Here is a 17183-nt window from a genome sequence, read left to right as displayed (position 1 = left end):
AGGGAATGGACCTGTTGCCTGGTCATTCTGTGAGAGCAAGTGGGATGGACAAAAATGGTGGGAGATAGGGAGTCCCACACATTTTTGCTGTTAAGTTTAAAATAAAGAACATACTTTAATTTGCTGCTAAAGGCACTTTTTATCTGTTGCCAGAATATTAAAATTGTCTATAACTTTATTATATTTTAATCTGTATGTCACCTCAGGGAAACCGTTTTCAACAATATCTCAACATATTTTATATAGAGAATGAAACTTCTTAAAGCAAATTAGGTAGCTGTATTAGCTTCATTGTGTTTGCTTTTCATCACCCTCCCATTTGTAAAGGCTTATAAAACTCATCCAAAATATTTAATTTAAAATTAAATATTTATTTACCACTTGAATTATTTCATGAACCACTTGTCATAATAAGTCATAGCTCAAACTTCTTGCACAGGTATGCTTTTCAATGGAAATCTGTGAGACCTATTTTATATACTGCTTCATTTCCTATTTCCACTTTTGGGAGGAGTAGCTTTTTTAAAATCAAAACTGGAATGTTAGCTATTTTCCAATTTATTTGTGTAGCTAATATGCTGCCTGGAAAATGGAAGATTTTTTTTTTTCATTCATTCTGCCACAGTGAATTTGGCTGACTTCGGTCATGAATCTTGATGTGTCATAAGAACTAATATTAGCAATTGCTTCTTCATAGTTAGTTACATCATAGTTACATCATATTGTGCAACTGTGTCATAATTGGGCGAATGTAAAGACCTTGGAGAACTGCTCACCAAGCATGGGGATTAAATTGAGCATGCATAATTAAAGGTAGAAGTAGAATTAACTACAGTAAGAGAACCCTTGTGAATCTATTATGCAACATCAATCAAGATATCCCCAATAAAAAATTTCTTTGCATAGGAAAATAGTATACAATAAGTAGCGTAAGAATTCTTTTTTAACTTTCTTGCAATTTTGGCTTCTTGGTCAATCTTCTGTGTAATCCATTCTCATTTTCAACAAGACCTCACTCATCCTGGTAAAGCCCTTTAGAATTATGCCCAATCAGCAATCAACCAGTAGATGTAACCAGAACAAAGTTCTTTATTTTCATTATGATAAACATAACTAGTTCTTAATAATGTTCTAATCCATATCTAGTAAACCATGCCAGACACACCTAGAGTTACCATGATTTTTTTTCTTACTGAACTCTATAAAAACCTATTGGTTTTTTTTGCCCAATTTTTTCTAGGTTATAACATATTCCTTTTTCCCCAGAGTTTTGCAAATCTTGGCCCAAAAGCAAAATCACAACAAAGACTACATGAACTAATACTATTGAAAGCAGTTGTGTCTGAAAATGTGTGATCATCAGTGGTGGTATTCTACTGGTTCTGCCAAGCTGATAGAGCCGATGAGCAGCGGAGACCGAACCGGTTCTCTCCGATGTTCTGCTGTTGGGCCCACCCACCCGCCCGGGCTCCCATACTAACCTTTATTCCCTGCTTTTGAAGCATAGCTGCTTTGCGCGGCACAGCAGATTGCTGTGCGGCAGCTGCTGAAGTGACAGGGAGAGTGCAAGATTGCAGGAGGTGAAACAGCAAGCCCTGCACCTGTGCAAAATGCGTGTTTGGCGCACATGCAGGGGTGGGATTCTACCGGTTCACACCTATTCGCGAGAACCGGTTGTTAACACTCTAAGCAGTTCGGAGAACCAGTTTTTAGAAATTACTGGCCTAATCCTGTAAGGAAAGCAGGAAGGAAACATTCTGGTGTTGCTTACAGAAACTGACTCTCAGTTAACCCTTCGTACATTCTTGGCAGAACTAGACTTCCTGTCTCAGGAACTTCTCTGGAGTTTTTCCCTCTTTTTCTGGTACTTTGCTTGTGTGGAGGGACCATTCAAAGATACAATGGCACTGAAAAAAGTGACTTATGACCATTTTTCACACTTGCAGCATCCCCACAGTCATGAGAGGCCAGGCAAGGAGATGCGTGCCTCGATGTGAGTGATATTGAGTTGGCCATGCCCAGCCAGTCACATTACCACCAAGCCACGTCCACCCAGTCACATGACCACCAAGCCACCCCCACCACCTAAACCACGCCCACAGAACCGGTTCTTAAAAATTTGAATCCCACCCCTGCACACATGCATGCACAAAGTGTGTGTGTGTGCACAAAGTGCATCCCCCAAGCCATGCCCACCGAACTGGTGATAAAAATATTTGAAACGTACCACTGGTGATCATGGAATTCTCTTAAGCAGTCTTTCTTTACCTCAATCCTGCCATATCATGAAAACAGTTGTGTATCAACATGCAAGATAAATATATCGTCCCATTTCCTACCTGTCATTCATATATGTTTCATAGTCAGTATGCCATAACAATCAAATATCAGCTTCTCAGAATCACATTTCTTACATATATCTTCATATGTTGGAAAATAATTGGGAGGATGACAGTAAATTAAAAAGTCCCCCACCCATTGTTTCTTTATTTCCAGTTGCCAGCTCAGATTACTTTGGTACCCTCATTATAACATACATACATATTTTGCACAAATGCAGAACAGCAATCCAGATGCTGGAGACAAAGGTTAACTGATGCATGGCATGAATAGCTGAGCTTGGAAGAAGCAAGCCTGGACATGCTAAATGAATAGTGAGAGCCACATTATCTTTGAGCTTCCAACATACATCAGATCAAATTGTGATTGGCAGTTTACTCACAGATAGTGATGACCCTGAAACTATTCATGAGTCTTGTAGCATCCTAACTATATTCAGAGCCGCAAAACCATCTGCAAATTTATTATTTCAGTTTAATTTTCCACTTTCCTAAGTTAAAACAAAAGTACTGTATTTTCAAAGGAAATTGCAATCTGAACATACAGTATTGCAGCATGGACAACAAAAAGTGTACTGGTGCTTGTGAGATGAAATGTGTTCAGTGTAGCCAAATTCAACATACCAAATGTTGTTTAAAAGAAACACAGTTGGTAAATTGGTATAATTGTCTTTTGCCTGGTTTGAGTGGCTTCTGTACATCCCTGAACAATATTATGTGGATGAATAAAAAGTAGGTTCATATATTGAGTTAACCTATAATGTTTTTGGTTTGGTTTCCCTTAGCATGATACAAATATCCTATTTCTTGTTTATGGCTTAGCTTGTTTATTCAAATGCAGCCTATTGTAGTATATTTAACAAGTTGTGTTCAAACAAACCAAGGCTTAACACATGTGAATCCACTTGAAAACCGTTCAGAGCTAGTAAGCAAAAAGACCCATATGCAGCCTATTTATTATAAAACAGTTTTATATGTGCTGCATGAAGATGTGTATCATTTCATTTTCCCTTTCCTAGCATTAAGCAGAGAAAAATCCTTAAATGCTAAAGAGATACAGAAAACTCTATATTGGCCTTGTGGGAAGAGGCAGCATTGCAATAATGCATACGTGTTGTACTTGTACCGGTTCTTACAATCATTGTAAAAGAGAGCCAGTAGTTGCTTTTTTTTTTTTATCCTGATAAAGATAGCAGCAGAAATAGGGAAACAGTGATGCAAGCAAGCCAAACAGACATTTATTCACATCATTAATGGAATTATAAAAAGAAAAAATGATAAGAAACCTCTAATTCAGGGGTGTCAAACTCGTGACGACATGACATATTGTCACGTGACGTATTACAACTTTTTCCCCCTTTGCTAAACTGGGAGTGGGCATGGCCAGTATGTGACGCATCTGGCCACGGGCCACAAGTTTGGCACCCCTGCTCTAATTACTTCTTAGCATTATAGTAGGAAGTAGAATGAATGGTGTTGTTTTATTTTAATAGAATCTTAAATGCAGTGCCAATTTTAACCATAGGCAGTATATATTGGCATATGATGACAATAATTACTAACCCTTTTTTTTTTCAACTAGTGAACTTCTGCAAGATTTGGAAAACTGTGAAAATGATCCTGTAGCTATAGCGGAATGTTTTGTTTCTAAGGTAGGTGATAATACTATCTGTTGATATTAATAAGATCTTTAGTATTTTGCATTCTCAGAATTTATAAATAGATCACTCCATCAGTTCCCAAATGCCTATAACAAATAAGTCATAGGATGCAAAACTTTTTTACAAATTACTTTGTGGATGTAGCTTATGTTACCCTTCCACTAAATGTTCCTGAATTGGTGAAGCAATATGCAATAGTCCAATTAAGTCATTATTTAATTTTGCTTTGGCTATAGTCTTATATGAATTGGTTCTCACAAATCTATTAGAATGGATGAGAGTTTAGATAGAACACATCTCTTTTTTGAATTATTTGATTTGAAAATATGTGCATATTTGATAGAAATAACTGGTTCATCTCTTTTTGCTAAAACTTTATATTTTTTCTTTCTTTTAGATATTTGAATATCTTAAATATTTTTCTCACTAGTTACCTTTTTTCTTTTGTAGACTGATATAAGATAGATTGCTATATTTATTTAAGCATCATCTCTGCAAAGCTTAGTGACTAATTTTGTTTGGCAACTCCATTTTTTATTCTTAAAAAGTTATTCTGGATTAATGTTACTGCATACATAGACATTATATAAAAGATTAAAAATGAAATGGGGAGGACATCAAACAGCTTAAAATCAATACTAGTTCCTATTCACCCCAAGTTTGATGTTTCTTTTCCTTACCTTACTAGATCTCTTCCTAGTATTTTGCAAATATAATAATGAATGTTACTAAACGTCAAAGAATTGCAGGGATGAATTTTTAGTTCAGTATGGATTTCTGCTATAAGTGTCAAATACGAAATGTATTACAGATAGTCCTTGATGTATGACATCAAAATTTCAGCTGCTAAGCAAGACAAGTATTTAATGAGCTGTGCCCCATTTTACAACCTTTTTTGCTGCCATTGTTAAGCAAATGGCTACAGTTGTTAATTGAATCGTGCAGTTATTAAGAAAATCTGGCTTTCCACATTGCTTGTCAAAAAAACAGCTGGGAAGGTTACAAATGGTGATCATGTGACTGGAACAGTGCTACTCTCATAAAAGCATGCCAGTTGCCAAGCGCCCACATTTTGATCACATGACCATGGTGGATGCTGCAATGATTGTATGAAAAACAGTCCTGAGTCAATTTTTTTCAGTGCCGTTGTAATCTCAAATGGTCACTAAACAAATGGTTGTAAGTTGAGGACCACATGTATTGCATTTCAGAAAAAAAACCTATATTGGTTTTCTAGTAGTTTGAATACAGTTCATGCTGACTTTGGTTTATCTCCCCCCCCCTCTCTTATTCTACAATTGGTTTTTCCTTTCTTCTTTCTCTCCTAGTCTGTTAAGACTGACTGAGGCGTTGAAGTCAGTGGCCCTGTGCATTATAGAAGCTGCAGTCTGGATTTTGTGATGGAAAATCTTTGACTCTTGCTTAAAATTGGTTCACAGTCTTTGATATGTTTATGTTTAGAAATAAGAGGGCAGCTTTGTCCTTCCAGAGGGGAAAAGTTGAAAGCAGGCAAGTGTAGGCAATTTGGCTAGTCATCCTCTCCTCTTTCTTCTCTTGACAAAGGGAGTTTTTAAGCTTCACACAGTAGTTTCTCTTTGGCCAGACATATTTATATCAAAAAAAGAAATGTATGTGGATTTGTAGTTAGAAGCTCTCTTGTTTTAAGTACTGCATTTTGCTAAGGCTTGCATGAATTGAGGGCTGCAGATTTATGGTAGTCTGTTGGCCACTGTCCATATTACTCAGTTCACCCTGAACATCAAAGAAGCCCTTTTAGGTACTGTATTCAGGAATATATGAAAGTAAAACTAGAAGTGCAGGTTTTAATGAAACCATAAATATCTTTTAATTCAAAGGTTGACAACTTTGTTTAGTAATCTGAACTTGCCCTGACTTATAGCCTCCTTCCTTTTATAATTTGCAAGGCAAGGGCTGTCAATATAGAAATATCACTACATTACAATGGTGATGATAGTCAAAGTACAGCTCATTAGGTTAAGTTTGTGCAACGAAATATTATTGCTAAGTTGTTTGGCTTGCGTCCGTACAATTACACAGTGAAGATGTGGTTTAAAGAAGGGCAGCACACTAATATTTTACTTCGTTTGCGTCAAATACGAAGATGATTTTCTCTCTCATTTTGTGAGGTTTTGAACTCACATTGACTTGATAACTGAATCTTAACACTGGTACGGATGCCAGAAGCCTGGCTATATGGTCTACTCATTTGTTTCCCAACACTTTACTGCTACCTCCTCCTATTAGCACTGCCTGCTTGCAGTAAATGCTTTATTCTGATACACCCATCCTTGGCAATGGTGCAGATCCTGGCACCATTGGATATGATGTTATATTTGATATTTGATGATCACATGGAAAAGGAATACTGACAACATAGTGAACAAAAGTCTCACACAGCCAGTGCCAGAGGTCATCAAATGTTGGGCAGCAAGGCCAAAGGTTCTTGTTTATGGATACTTCTGGACAGAGTCACTTTCCATTTTTTAATTTTAACAGTGGCTCATACAGAAACGCCAAGTATTAGTAATGGAATCATTGCAGCAGTTGAAAACAGTTTGCAGCCCAAACGTTTTACAAAAGAACTGATAGCTTAAAATCCTTTTAAAAAAACCCACAACATTTTAAAATCAGGGAACAGATTCATCTTTCCTTCTTTTGTATGATCTCCAAATCTTCTCCTTCTGATACAGATTAAAGGATGTAATTAGCCGATATGCTAATTGCAGGAAATGTGTTATAGGAGTAGAAATGTGGCTGTATAATATTGATTGATTGATAATATCATTGATGCATTTTTATTTATGTCTATCAGACTAGTTGAGATCTTTTCTTAATTTTTTAAAATCTCTTTCCAGTTTGGTAAACTATAAGAATTTTTTTTTTAATGTGATGAAAAAGAGGAGAGGGCATAATATTTTTTAAAATATTTTTTAAAAAGACAATTCACAGCCAGTGTTTGTGAATGTTTAGTGTGATTATATGGTGAATTAAATATTTTCTACCTTTTCCTCATAAATGTTTACTTATGTACAGATTGGGCGTGACTTCAGCAATAAACATTTCATTTGGATGACACTGAAGAATCCCCAACTTAATATATACAATAACAGGAATGATTCTAACCAGCTAATAACAGAGTGTAATATCTCTGTTGCAAATTATGGTTAACATGATTACTACTTCATTGCAGGCAGTAGATTTCTACAGTAGTTGTTAGTCCAAAGCATATATGTAGGCTGTGATGTAAGCTTATTATGTCTCATGCCAATGAGAGCAGCTATATGAATTTGAAGTTTAAACCCAAAGATAAAATATCAGTAGTGGTTGTGTGGAATTTTTTAAAATTATTAGGTGGGATGGTCACTGATTAAGACAGTTTTTTAAAGCTGAATAGAATGTTTTTATTAACTGTGAAAAACTATGCAAAAGAAGATAGATATACTATATACACTCAAATATTGTTGCAAATGCTCCATGAATGTTTATCCTTCTGTTTGGCTGCTGTTCCCCAATCAGTTTTGAACAGTTTACACAATTTAAAGTAGTTTAGACCATTAAACACATGTACAACCACACATAAAGCTGATGAGGCCAATAGCACTTGGTAGCACCTTTTCCAGTTGCAGCCATGAATGCAATTTCTGTCTCAGTTGTCATCATGAACATTGCAATCTCTCAGTTAATGCACACTGGCTACGGAGCACATACAATGGTTGTACTAAAAGAAGATATTCAGATGTGCTAGTGTTAATTAACCTAAGATTTTTGGGGAATTGGTTTAAGATAATCTGTGCAGGAATAATGCTTTTGACCATCTATATATTGTATATAAATTATTTCATAAATTTTTAAGTTAATGTAATTTGTTACCTCAAAGTTAAATAAAATTATATGTGGTTTTCCTTTCCCAAGGGTTTTTTTTTAAATTGCAAGGATGTAAAACATGCTTTATAAAAGATAAATTATATGATCCTTATGGGGATCAGAGGTACCTCACTGGTTTTTTTAAAAAATAATCTGATAGGTTAGATTGGTGGGATGTTTATTTTTAGCTGAAAGTCATTTCTCATCTGCCTTTTTAACTCTTGGGGATAAATGGATGGGTGGAAAGCCTTCAGTCACTCGTTTTGGGACGGATTGGCTTGGCTTTGAAAACATACTTAATCTTTGGGACTGGCCAATATCATTTTAGTATGTCAAATGTACTGCCTTCTGTGCTAGTTGATAATTGATTTCTGGCTAGTTCAAGTTAAATCTAGTTAAGTCATGTTATCTTATTTTTCTGTGGACCAAAATAGATGTTTCCAGGTTCTAAATAAACCTTTCCATTTGTTTATGTACAGAGTGAAGATTTCCACATATATACACAGTATTGTACCAATTATCCAAGGTAGGAGCAATTGTGTGTGTCTCTGTGGGTATATCTGTCACTCTGTGTTCCCATTGTATATTTTCAAAAGGGCTATAGAGCTCTTTGGAACTGAAGGCAAACAGGTGCAGGGGTCTAGGTATTTATGTGCTTTCATGCTTTTCCTTCTATAGTTGCTGCAGAATCCTTAGAAAAGACACCCTTGATGTAAGGAGAGGCAGAGAGGCAAAACATTTATGGACCCATGAATGTACTTTTTTACCTTGGAATTCAAAGTCCTGAAGAAAACAAATGACTATTATATTTTTATGTTGCCTAAAATTTGAAATGATCACTTAATCAGAATTTAATTCGTAAAATTTATGGAAAGTATTGGGGGGGGGGAGGAAATTGTGGAGAAGATGGATGTTCCTTTTCACAATGATGTCTGAACATACAAATATGCTAAGCCATTATTTTGAGTACAAGAAATTAAGGCTGCTATACTTATTAAAGTAATAATGAAATATTTGTGGGGTTATTTCTTAAGTTTTGACATAATTGTTTATAAGCTGTTGCTTGGGACTCACCTGTGTTTTATGATATCTAGTTAATGGTTAATTGTTTTAATTTTTTGTTATGTTCACTCTGTAAGCCACCCAGAGTCATGTATATGAAATGGTTGGTTATATAAATTTAATGAGTGGATATGTAAGTAAAGGTAAAGGTAAAAGTTCCCCTTGCACATACGTGCTAGTCGTTTCCGGCTCTAGGAAGTAAGTAAACAAAGTAAGTAAGTAAACAAATAACTAATGATGAATGATGAGAATGTATTGTGGTAGATGGGGGAATCTTTAAAGTAGCATTTCTGTTAGATATTGTTTGGTTCAACTATGGTGGCATCTTAGGTCAATATCTTATAATTGTATGGGAGTTTCCATCTTTAAAATGTCTTCTTAATTTCCTTGTCCTTCAACAAGTATTAATTTAGCTTCTGTACAGAACATGATAGACAGTGTTTGTGAGAGGCAAATAAAAAGGAGGAAAAAAGTGAGATTCTTGTATTGATTTGCTTTTACAGACTTTTTTTAAAAAGGTTTCTGCCCTATTTTCCCCAAAAGATAAAAGCATTGGAATGGGGTGATGATTTTCCCTGAGATGATACAGAAACGATGTGGCAGAATCTAATAGTTCTTCTAATAAAAAAGGGGAGGAAAACCCCTGTTCAGATATGTAGACAGTCCCAAATCCATCTAGCTTATAAATTGCTGAACTGTCAGACTGAATAGCAAACAAGCAAACATATCCATTGAATTGGTGGTTTTATGCATAATTAATAGGTTAACAATATTCTGTAAGCTGTGTTTGTATGCTTTACAGGTCAGTGGCTGTACTCACCGAATGCATGAGGAACAAGTCCCTAGCCAAGTTTTTCAGAGAAAGACAAGAAGCTTTACAGCATTCTCTTCCTTTGGGATCCTATCTTTTAAAGCCTGTTCAGAGAATATTGAAATATCATTTACTTTTGCATGTAAGTAAAACGCTTTGTCGATGAACCTTTGTCTACACTCTACTGAACCTATAAAGGCTAAGTTATACATTTATACTTTTAAAGAACTGTCTCTTTATTGGCCACTTTTGTTTCACACAGGAAAAAAAAAACCGTGATCTATAACGTGCTGAATTTGTACTGCTCACTTCCACTTTTACCCCCTGTTGCCTGAGTTTTCTGAAAGTCCCAGTGCGGTCTGCGTCATTTACTCACAATGTTTGTAACCTCAGCTCATGCTGAGTGACTGGTGTGTTTACAGTCTTGTAAGCCTTGTACAAAGAGTTCCACATAACATCTGAGAACTCCTGAAGTAAAAGAGTAAACAAATATTTTGAGTACATCACCATTATTTTAGTTGCTTACATAGTATTCCATCCTGTTTCTTTTCAGTAGCTTGGAAGATTCTGGTTCAAAAGTTATTGTAAATGCTAACATATAGGCTAAAAGTGTGTATTTCTCTGCTTTAAAGCATGTGAATATGCATTCAAAGAACAATCTTTTTGGCATACCCTGTTTCCCCGAAAATATGATCTACCCGTAAAGTAAGTCATAGCTTAATTTTTACATGTGTGTCCAATATAAGCCCTACTCCAAAATAAGCCCTAACTAAGATCCCGCCCACTCCAGAATGCACGGATAAAAATTAAGCTAGGGTGGGGTTGGGGGAGTGGAGCTGCCCTACTACTTACCTTTGGACAGTTGTAGCCAGGCCTCGGATACCCTGACACTTGCCTTGCCGGCCCATTTCTTCTTCAGCTGGCAAAACTGGCAAGGCTTTTCTGAAGGCCTCTGTAGCTGTTAACAAAGCTCCGGATTGATCCGGAGCTCTGTTTTCGGCTGCAGAGTCCTTCAGGAAAGTCTTGCCGGCCGCAGAGGAAATAGTTGCTGAAGGCCTTTGACAGAGATGCGGGCAAGTGAGGTTAGTCAGTGGATGACATCTCCCGAACATAAGACCTGGTGCCTTTTTTGGTGGCAAAAAAGTTATAAGACGGACTTATAAGACAGTTTACCATTTAAACGTTTTTCAAAAATCTGGGCTTATTTTTAATTCTTTTATCATATGCTTCCTATTAAGAAATTAAATATAATTCAAAGCCTGGACATGTAAATTTGGAGAGGGTATATATGTTTCCAATATCTGCTATGCTTAATTATCAATGTAATTATCCAACTAAAGTTGCATCCAAATATTAAATGACTGATTCATTTTGAATGTCCATAAATACAATCCAGGCAGCTGTCAGTGTAATGCCACTGAGTGAAGAAGTGATAACTGTAGCCCCAAAGCCGTATGCATTTCCTCATAATACTGTTTCCAGACTGCTACTTTTAACTCAAGAGAGATTGAGATAAATAAAGTAAAAAGGACTAAGGATATAGTCCCCTGCTTTTCATTTAATTAAATTAAAAACAAATGATATTTTGTTTAGGTTTCCCCTCTTTTCTGCAGCATACCTTTGGCTCAACCATTTAAGTGCCAATTGGTGCCCTTGACCTGAAAATATGTGCCTGGCTACTCTAAGGCATGTCTGTACATTATTAAAGGATTTACAAATTAAAACACAATCTATTATCTGTGAAGAGCAGTTAACTGAAGGCAAAATAAACCTCCTTGTTGATGCTTCCCTCCAAGGATTGCATAACAAGGACATTTTCTCACAAAATATAGCCTATTGATCTGTGTTCAGCTTGGCGAGTCACAGGTTGCACATACTTTACATAAGCTGGCATGCTTGTTGTGTCTCGCTAAGGTCACTGATATCAAAGGAAACATTAATGTGTTTAAGTACTTTTTGAGCCTACCCAACAGATAATTATAATACTTTCCCAGCCAACTAAGCTACTTCTTATCTAACAACTGTAATTAAGTATTTGCAGTAGTGTCATAGCTGTCAGTTCCCTCAGCAGATCCCAATGTTCATTCTAAATGGGGTGAATGATAAGAGATTAAATTTACATGTGACAAAATAGCAATTGCTTGTTACTTGATTTCTGAGTACTCAAGATTCTGTTTTGACTTTGGTGGAAAACAGGCAATAGGACCAGAAAGTTGGAAGAAACGATTAACTCTCAGGTCCCAATATATTGTGACTTTTACCATTTGAACACAACAAACACAGACACACTAAATATGAAATTTAATTTCACATTTCCTATATAATCCAGCTTGGCCAAAAATGTTTTGATACAATTGTTTAGGATTACAAAGGGGTATAAAACAACCATTCCTATCTTTCATATGCTACAATATTATCTTTCTTCCTGATATATTAAGAACACTTTCATTTCAGCAGCTCCACTTTTTATTTATACCTCCAGTATAAAACCATACAATCCCATTTAAAGAATATCAAATCTAGAGAAGCATGGAGAGGAAGAAAGGCTTGAGAGAAAAGGGTTATACACTTCAGATGATTTCTAGTCAGGAAGTGGAGCTGAAGAATCTTTCTTGTATATTATGCACTGTTAGAGTTGAAATATGACTTTTTGATATATCTGAACTTGAAAATCCACAAAAACAGGCTGCAGCCAGATAATTAATTGTACTTCTCAGTTAGATCTTGTTTTCAGATGTTTAAGAGTTATAAACAACACACTCTTCGATTGATTCTTAACAGGAGATAGAAAACCATCTTGACAAGGACACTGAAGGTTATGATGTTGTGTTAGATGCCATAGATACAATGCAGAGAGTGGCATGGCATATCAATGATATGAAGAGGAAGCATGAACATGCCATTAGATTACAGGTGAGTCAAAATGCTCCCTTGATCAATTATGTTCTGTCTTTTGTTCGGATTTTGTTCATACGCTTTGGACAAATGTTTGACACATTGAAAAGGTTGTTTTCAGTATTTCGAACATCAAAATGCCCACTTGCTTAACCAATTCCAAAGTAATATTTAACATGAATTTGATTTATTCATACAAGCTTCTTCAAAGCCAGAATGAGAGTTGTATAGAAATGTTTGCTTCAACAAGACTGTAGAAAATATCTCTTTGAGCCCAATGTTTAATTATTCCTATTTTGTGCACTACTTTGGGGATCTTGTGCAAGTGGTCCTCAGTTAATGACAGTAATAGGGACCAGAACTTTTGTCAGTAAGCAATACAGTCATTAAGGACAACATGTGATTGTGCCACTTAGTGGTGGCAGTTCCAGCAGTCCAGCAAGGATTGTGCAGGTTATTAAAAGAGGACTTCACATAGATGCAACTTCTGATTTTCTGCCAGTTTCCCCATTGACTTTGCTTGTGGAAAGCCCACAGGGAAGGTTAGAATTATGATCATGTGACTATGGGAGAGCGGTTTGCCAGCCAGAACTTTGCGAACTGGTCTTAACTACCACTGAACTATTGTTGAACAAGGATTAAATCAGAAGCAACTGTAATAGTTTAGATTAGAAAATAATTATCTTACTATTTGAAACTTGTTTCAAGTGCATTTTGTTCTTTTGCTGTATCTCATGCATAAATTTGTTCAACTCATGAATATGCCTGGCTTTCGGCAAAAGCTCAGATCTGCATCACTGTAACATGAGTTTGATTTTTTAATGTGGATCAACCAAAACCAGCCAAGCTTTTAAAACTGAGGCTGAACTTTGAATAGATGCAAGAAGCGAATTAGCCTGTGGGCGTAAATAATCCTTAGTCTCTTTTTTTAATGGCCCTTCTAATCTTTTCTACCAACATTTGGTAGGAACCTTCAGCTGTGCAATTTTGATTGGTTTCATCATAGTGGTAATTATTTCTATTGGGCTACAACATCTTTCCATTTTTCTAAAGTGTTGAGGAAAGTATCAAAAGAATAATAGTTTTATTTTTAATAGTATTTGGCTTCGCTTTGCTCCACCACTGAACTGGGATTCGACTGACTGCAAACTACATAACTCATTTTTTAGCATTATGACATTTAGAAATAAATGTGATTGGCTTTTATCTAATCAAAAATCATCTGGTGTAATATGAGATCGTTAGCCATATTCTCTAAAAGAAACAGGTGTTTTTCCAACCCTGTGGAAGCGAACACTGATGGGGGCTATTCCACTTGTTTTCCATGCTAAGGTATTCTAGCACAGTCTGTTTTTAGTGCGCTGAATCCTCCCCTCTCTTTCAGGAAATACAAAGCTTACTTACGAACTGGAAAGGCCCAGACCTTGCGAGCTATGGAGAGCTGGTGCTAGAAGGAACCTTCCGTATCCAGAGAGCCAAAAACGAGCGCACGTTGTTTCTCTTTGATAAGCTGCTGCTTATTACAAAGAAGAGAGAGGAGACGTTTACTTACAAAGCTCATATCTTGGTATGGCAGGTTGCACTTTGGGTGAAGGTTAAGTAATGGGTGTGTATCTTACAAGGGAGCAGAAGTGGGATATTTCGCTAACCCTTATTGTTTCTTTAATAGAGCTTCTGGGTTGTTTTTTTTCCCCCCCACTCCTCTCTTCTGTAAGTTTTCAGCAGAGACGGAAAAATAAAAGTTCCCTATAATGTAAATGTAGAAACAATTTAAACACAACAATAAATAAAAATAATTGACCTTTAAAAAAAAATCATTCTGGCATATGTATAAGGATAGAGTTTGATGAAGAATGGGATCCATTGTTTAGTTTTCAGCTTTTAAAAACCATTTACTGCTTCCTTTCCTCCTTTTCCTGTTTCTGACTTCATCCTTTTAATTTTTTGCTTTTCCTTTATTGCTTCATTTTTTTTTAACCTTTCTCAGGATAACTCTGAACAAGTAGCTGTTATCAAAACCCTCCACAGTTGCCCTGCTTATCAGTTTTCTTTGCTTTTAATGGTTTGTTTCTTACCTTTTCCTGGCCTCTTTTTTCCCCACTCGGCCAACTTGGTACATTTCTAAACATTCCACAATATAATTAACATTTTTTTTTTTGAAAAAAGAGTCTGTCAGATTTTTCCTTCTGTATCTCTTGGAACTGATGGTTTTTATTTTTGTTATAGTGTGGAAATCTTATGCTGGTAGAAGTCATACCGAAAGAACCTCTTAGTTTCAGCGTCTTCCATTATAAAAATCCCAAGATGCAGCATACTGTTCAGGTATTTAAGATAACCATAGATTGAATATATTAATAACTAATGCAATATTAATTAAATATAGTATTAAATCTGAATTTCTCATAATCACATATCCCATGAAGCAGCGCTGTAATTAAATGCATAGGTTTAATTTTATTTTTATACTTGCAGATAATTCCTGTTCCTTATTATCTAGATTTTTTTTCTTTTTTTCCCTTTCTTTTGGAGAGAAATATAGCATAGTGATTCTACTTTAATGTATAAAGTTTGGGTTTTATACTAAAAGGCAAGGTAAAAATAAAATTTCCCTGCAATAATGTGGAAAGATGGTTTGTCATTGCCTTCTTTCTGCATGTATTTTAAATTTCCCTGTCTAGTTTGCAGTCCTGAGATTGTTCCGTGAGCTCTCATTCAATTTACTAGTTAGAGGCAATCCTGTACAACTTTCTGACATCAGCACTGATTGGTTACAGGCTACCACTTAGTTGAATCCACTTTTATCAGAAATAGAAAAATATGGATGTATTTTCAAGCTAGAGTTGTGCCTAAAATTGTCTGCGATAGGTGGAGATCTGTGTGTAACTTTGTGGTTTGTACACTGTGCTTTAGTTTTGATGAACAAGAAAATTCTAATCATTTTTGGAAAAAGAGCCAGTTTTTCAACTTGAAGTCAGATTTTCTCCACATTCCGATAACTTTTACTGATTTTCTTTCTTTCTGGTATTTCAAGAGCTATAATTTTTTAAACTGCCTTATCCTTTTGAAATAGGCAAAATCACAGCAAGATAAGCGCCTTTGGATTCTTCATTTGAAAAGATTAATTCTAGAAAACCATCCTGCTAAAATTCCAGCTAAGGTAAAAACCTTTTTATCGTTTTGTTTTAAAAAAGCATGCATTTTAACTTTTCTCTTGAAGAAACATCTGTGCAGCCATGTCATTACATATAGTACGGGATTTCATAGCATCAGTTTAACATTCCTTTGGACCAGGCCACTTCAGTTTGCCTTTCAAACTATCATTCCATTATTTTATTATGATAATCGATCTTCTGCCTAATTTATGATGAGAAAAAAATATGTTACTAAAATGTTTACAGAGAACAAGACAGGGAAAGCATGGAGAGCATGATTTCCGGAATTCTTTCCAACCTCTTTACCACTTGCTATCATAGCAGACATCTGAAAGAGTGAAGGAGGGATAGTGGATCTGTGTTACATTGATGTGTATTTGAATGTACGAGGGAAAACAGGTGGTCTACCTGTATTTTGCTCTGTGTTATGTGACTGGGAGGGAGGATGACTTAGAAAGAAGCACTTGGCTACTTTTTTGAACATCTGCCTAAGTCTCTCTCCCCCTCCACCATTGCATTGGGGAATTTTTTCTGGATTTTTTTTTCTTGAAGTCTAACCTGGGCCATTTTCAAACTCTCTGGCTTTGCCTGCCACCCCAGACTTGATCCCATGTTCTACTGACAGACAGATGGGACCAGTCTCCATACCTTCTTAACATAATTTCTTTCCAATGATCTATTGAGATGGAAAGAATAAAAATGAAGTAGGTATTAATTCATTTAGCTCAGTATTTTGTACTAACATATATGGTCTCTTCTCTGTTTCAATTGGGAGTGTTTCCCTGTGATATTTAGAGGTCTCTATATTTTCTACTGTTCTGCATGCCAGTAGTAGTCTTCCAAGGGCCATCCTTTCATTTCCAATCTATTCTTGCAATTCTGGAAGTAATGCAGACTGTTTTTCACTCACTAAATGTACTGCACAGTTTGAATTGTGCTGTACTGAACCAGTGGTAGTATTTTCCTACAAAACTACCCAAAGCTTTCATGGGAAGCTTTCTATCTTCAGAAAAGGAAGATCATCTCTGTTTTTCACCAATTTTATTTTCCTATCTTTCCTTTGGCTTTGACTCAGAGGTGGTAATCAACGGGTTCTGAACCGTTCTGGAGAACCGGTAGTGGAAATTTTGAGTAGTTCAGAGAACCGGTAGCAGAAATTTTGAATAGTTCGGAATACCACCTCTGACTGGTCCCGCCCCCATCTATTCTCTGCCTTCCGAGTCCCAGCTGATCGGCTGGGTCTTCTTTTGTTACTCTGCACAGGAAAACGGATCTGGAAGGCAGGTTAGTGGGGTGGGGAGGGAATGGGGATTTTACAGTATCCTTCCCCTGCCACAGCCATCAAGCCACGCCCACAGAACCGGTAGTAAAATATTTT

At 36.2% G+C, this 17183-nt stretch overlaps 1 protein-coding gene across 2 annotated transcripts in view; it reads left to right on the top strand.

Moving 5' to 3' along the window:
- The window catches only part of PLEKHG1 (pleckstrin homology and RhoGEF domain containing G1), a 120918-nt gene that overhangs the window by 80878 nt on the left and 22857 nt on the right, over window positions 1–17183 (top strand). For both annotated transcript variants that reach the window (XM_087970129.1, XM_087970137.1), the window contains exons 5-11: window positions 3922–3991; window positions 8365–8411; window positions 9750–9900; window positions 12540–12671; window positions 14038–14220; window positions 14880–14975; window positions 15724–15810. In XM_087970129.1, the coding sequence (XP_087826255.1) occupies window positions 3922–3991; window positions 8365–8411; window positions 9750–9900; window positions 12540–12671; window positions 14038–14220; window positions 14880–14975; window positions 15724–15810 (766 nt within the window). The remainder of the gene's footprint in view (window positions 1–3921; window positions 3992–8364; window positions 8412–9749; window positions 9901–12539; window positions 12672–14037; window positions 14221–14879; window positions 14976–15723; window positions 15811–17183) is intronic.

This window comes from Notechis scutatus, chromosome 1, assembly GCF_049901735.1.
Source record: "Notechis scutatus isolate UNSWTSFEM ecotype Mainland chromosome 1, rNotScu1.2, whole genome shotgun sequence".
Classification (NCBI taxonomy): domain Eukaryota; kingdom Metazoa; phylum Chordata; class Lepidosauria; order Squamata; family Elapidae; genus Notechis; species Notechis scutatus.
This window is presented reverse-complemented; position numbering and strand designations above follow the sequence as displayed.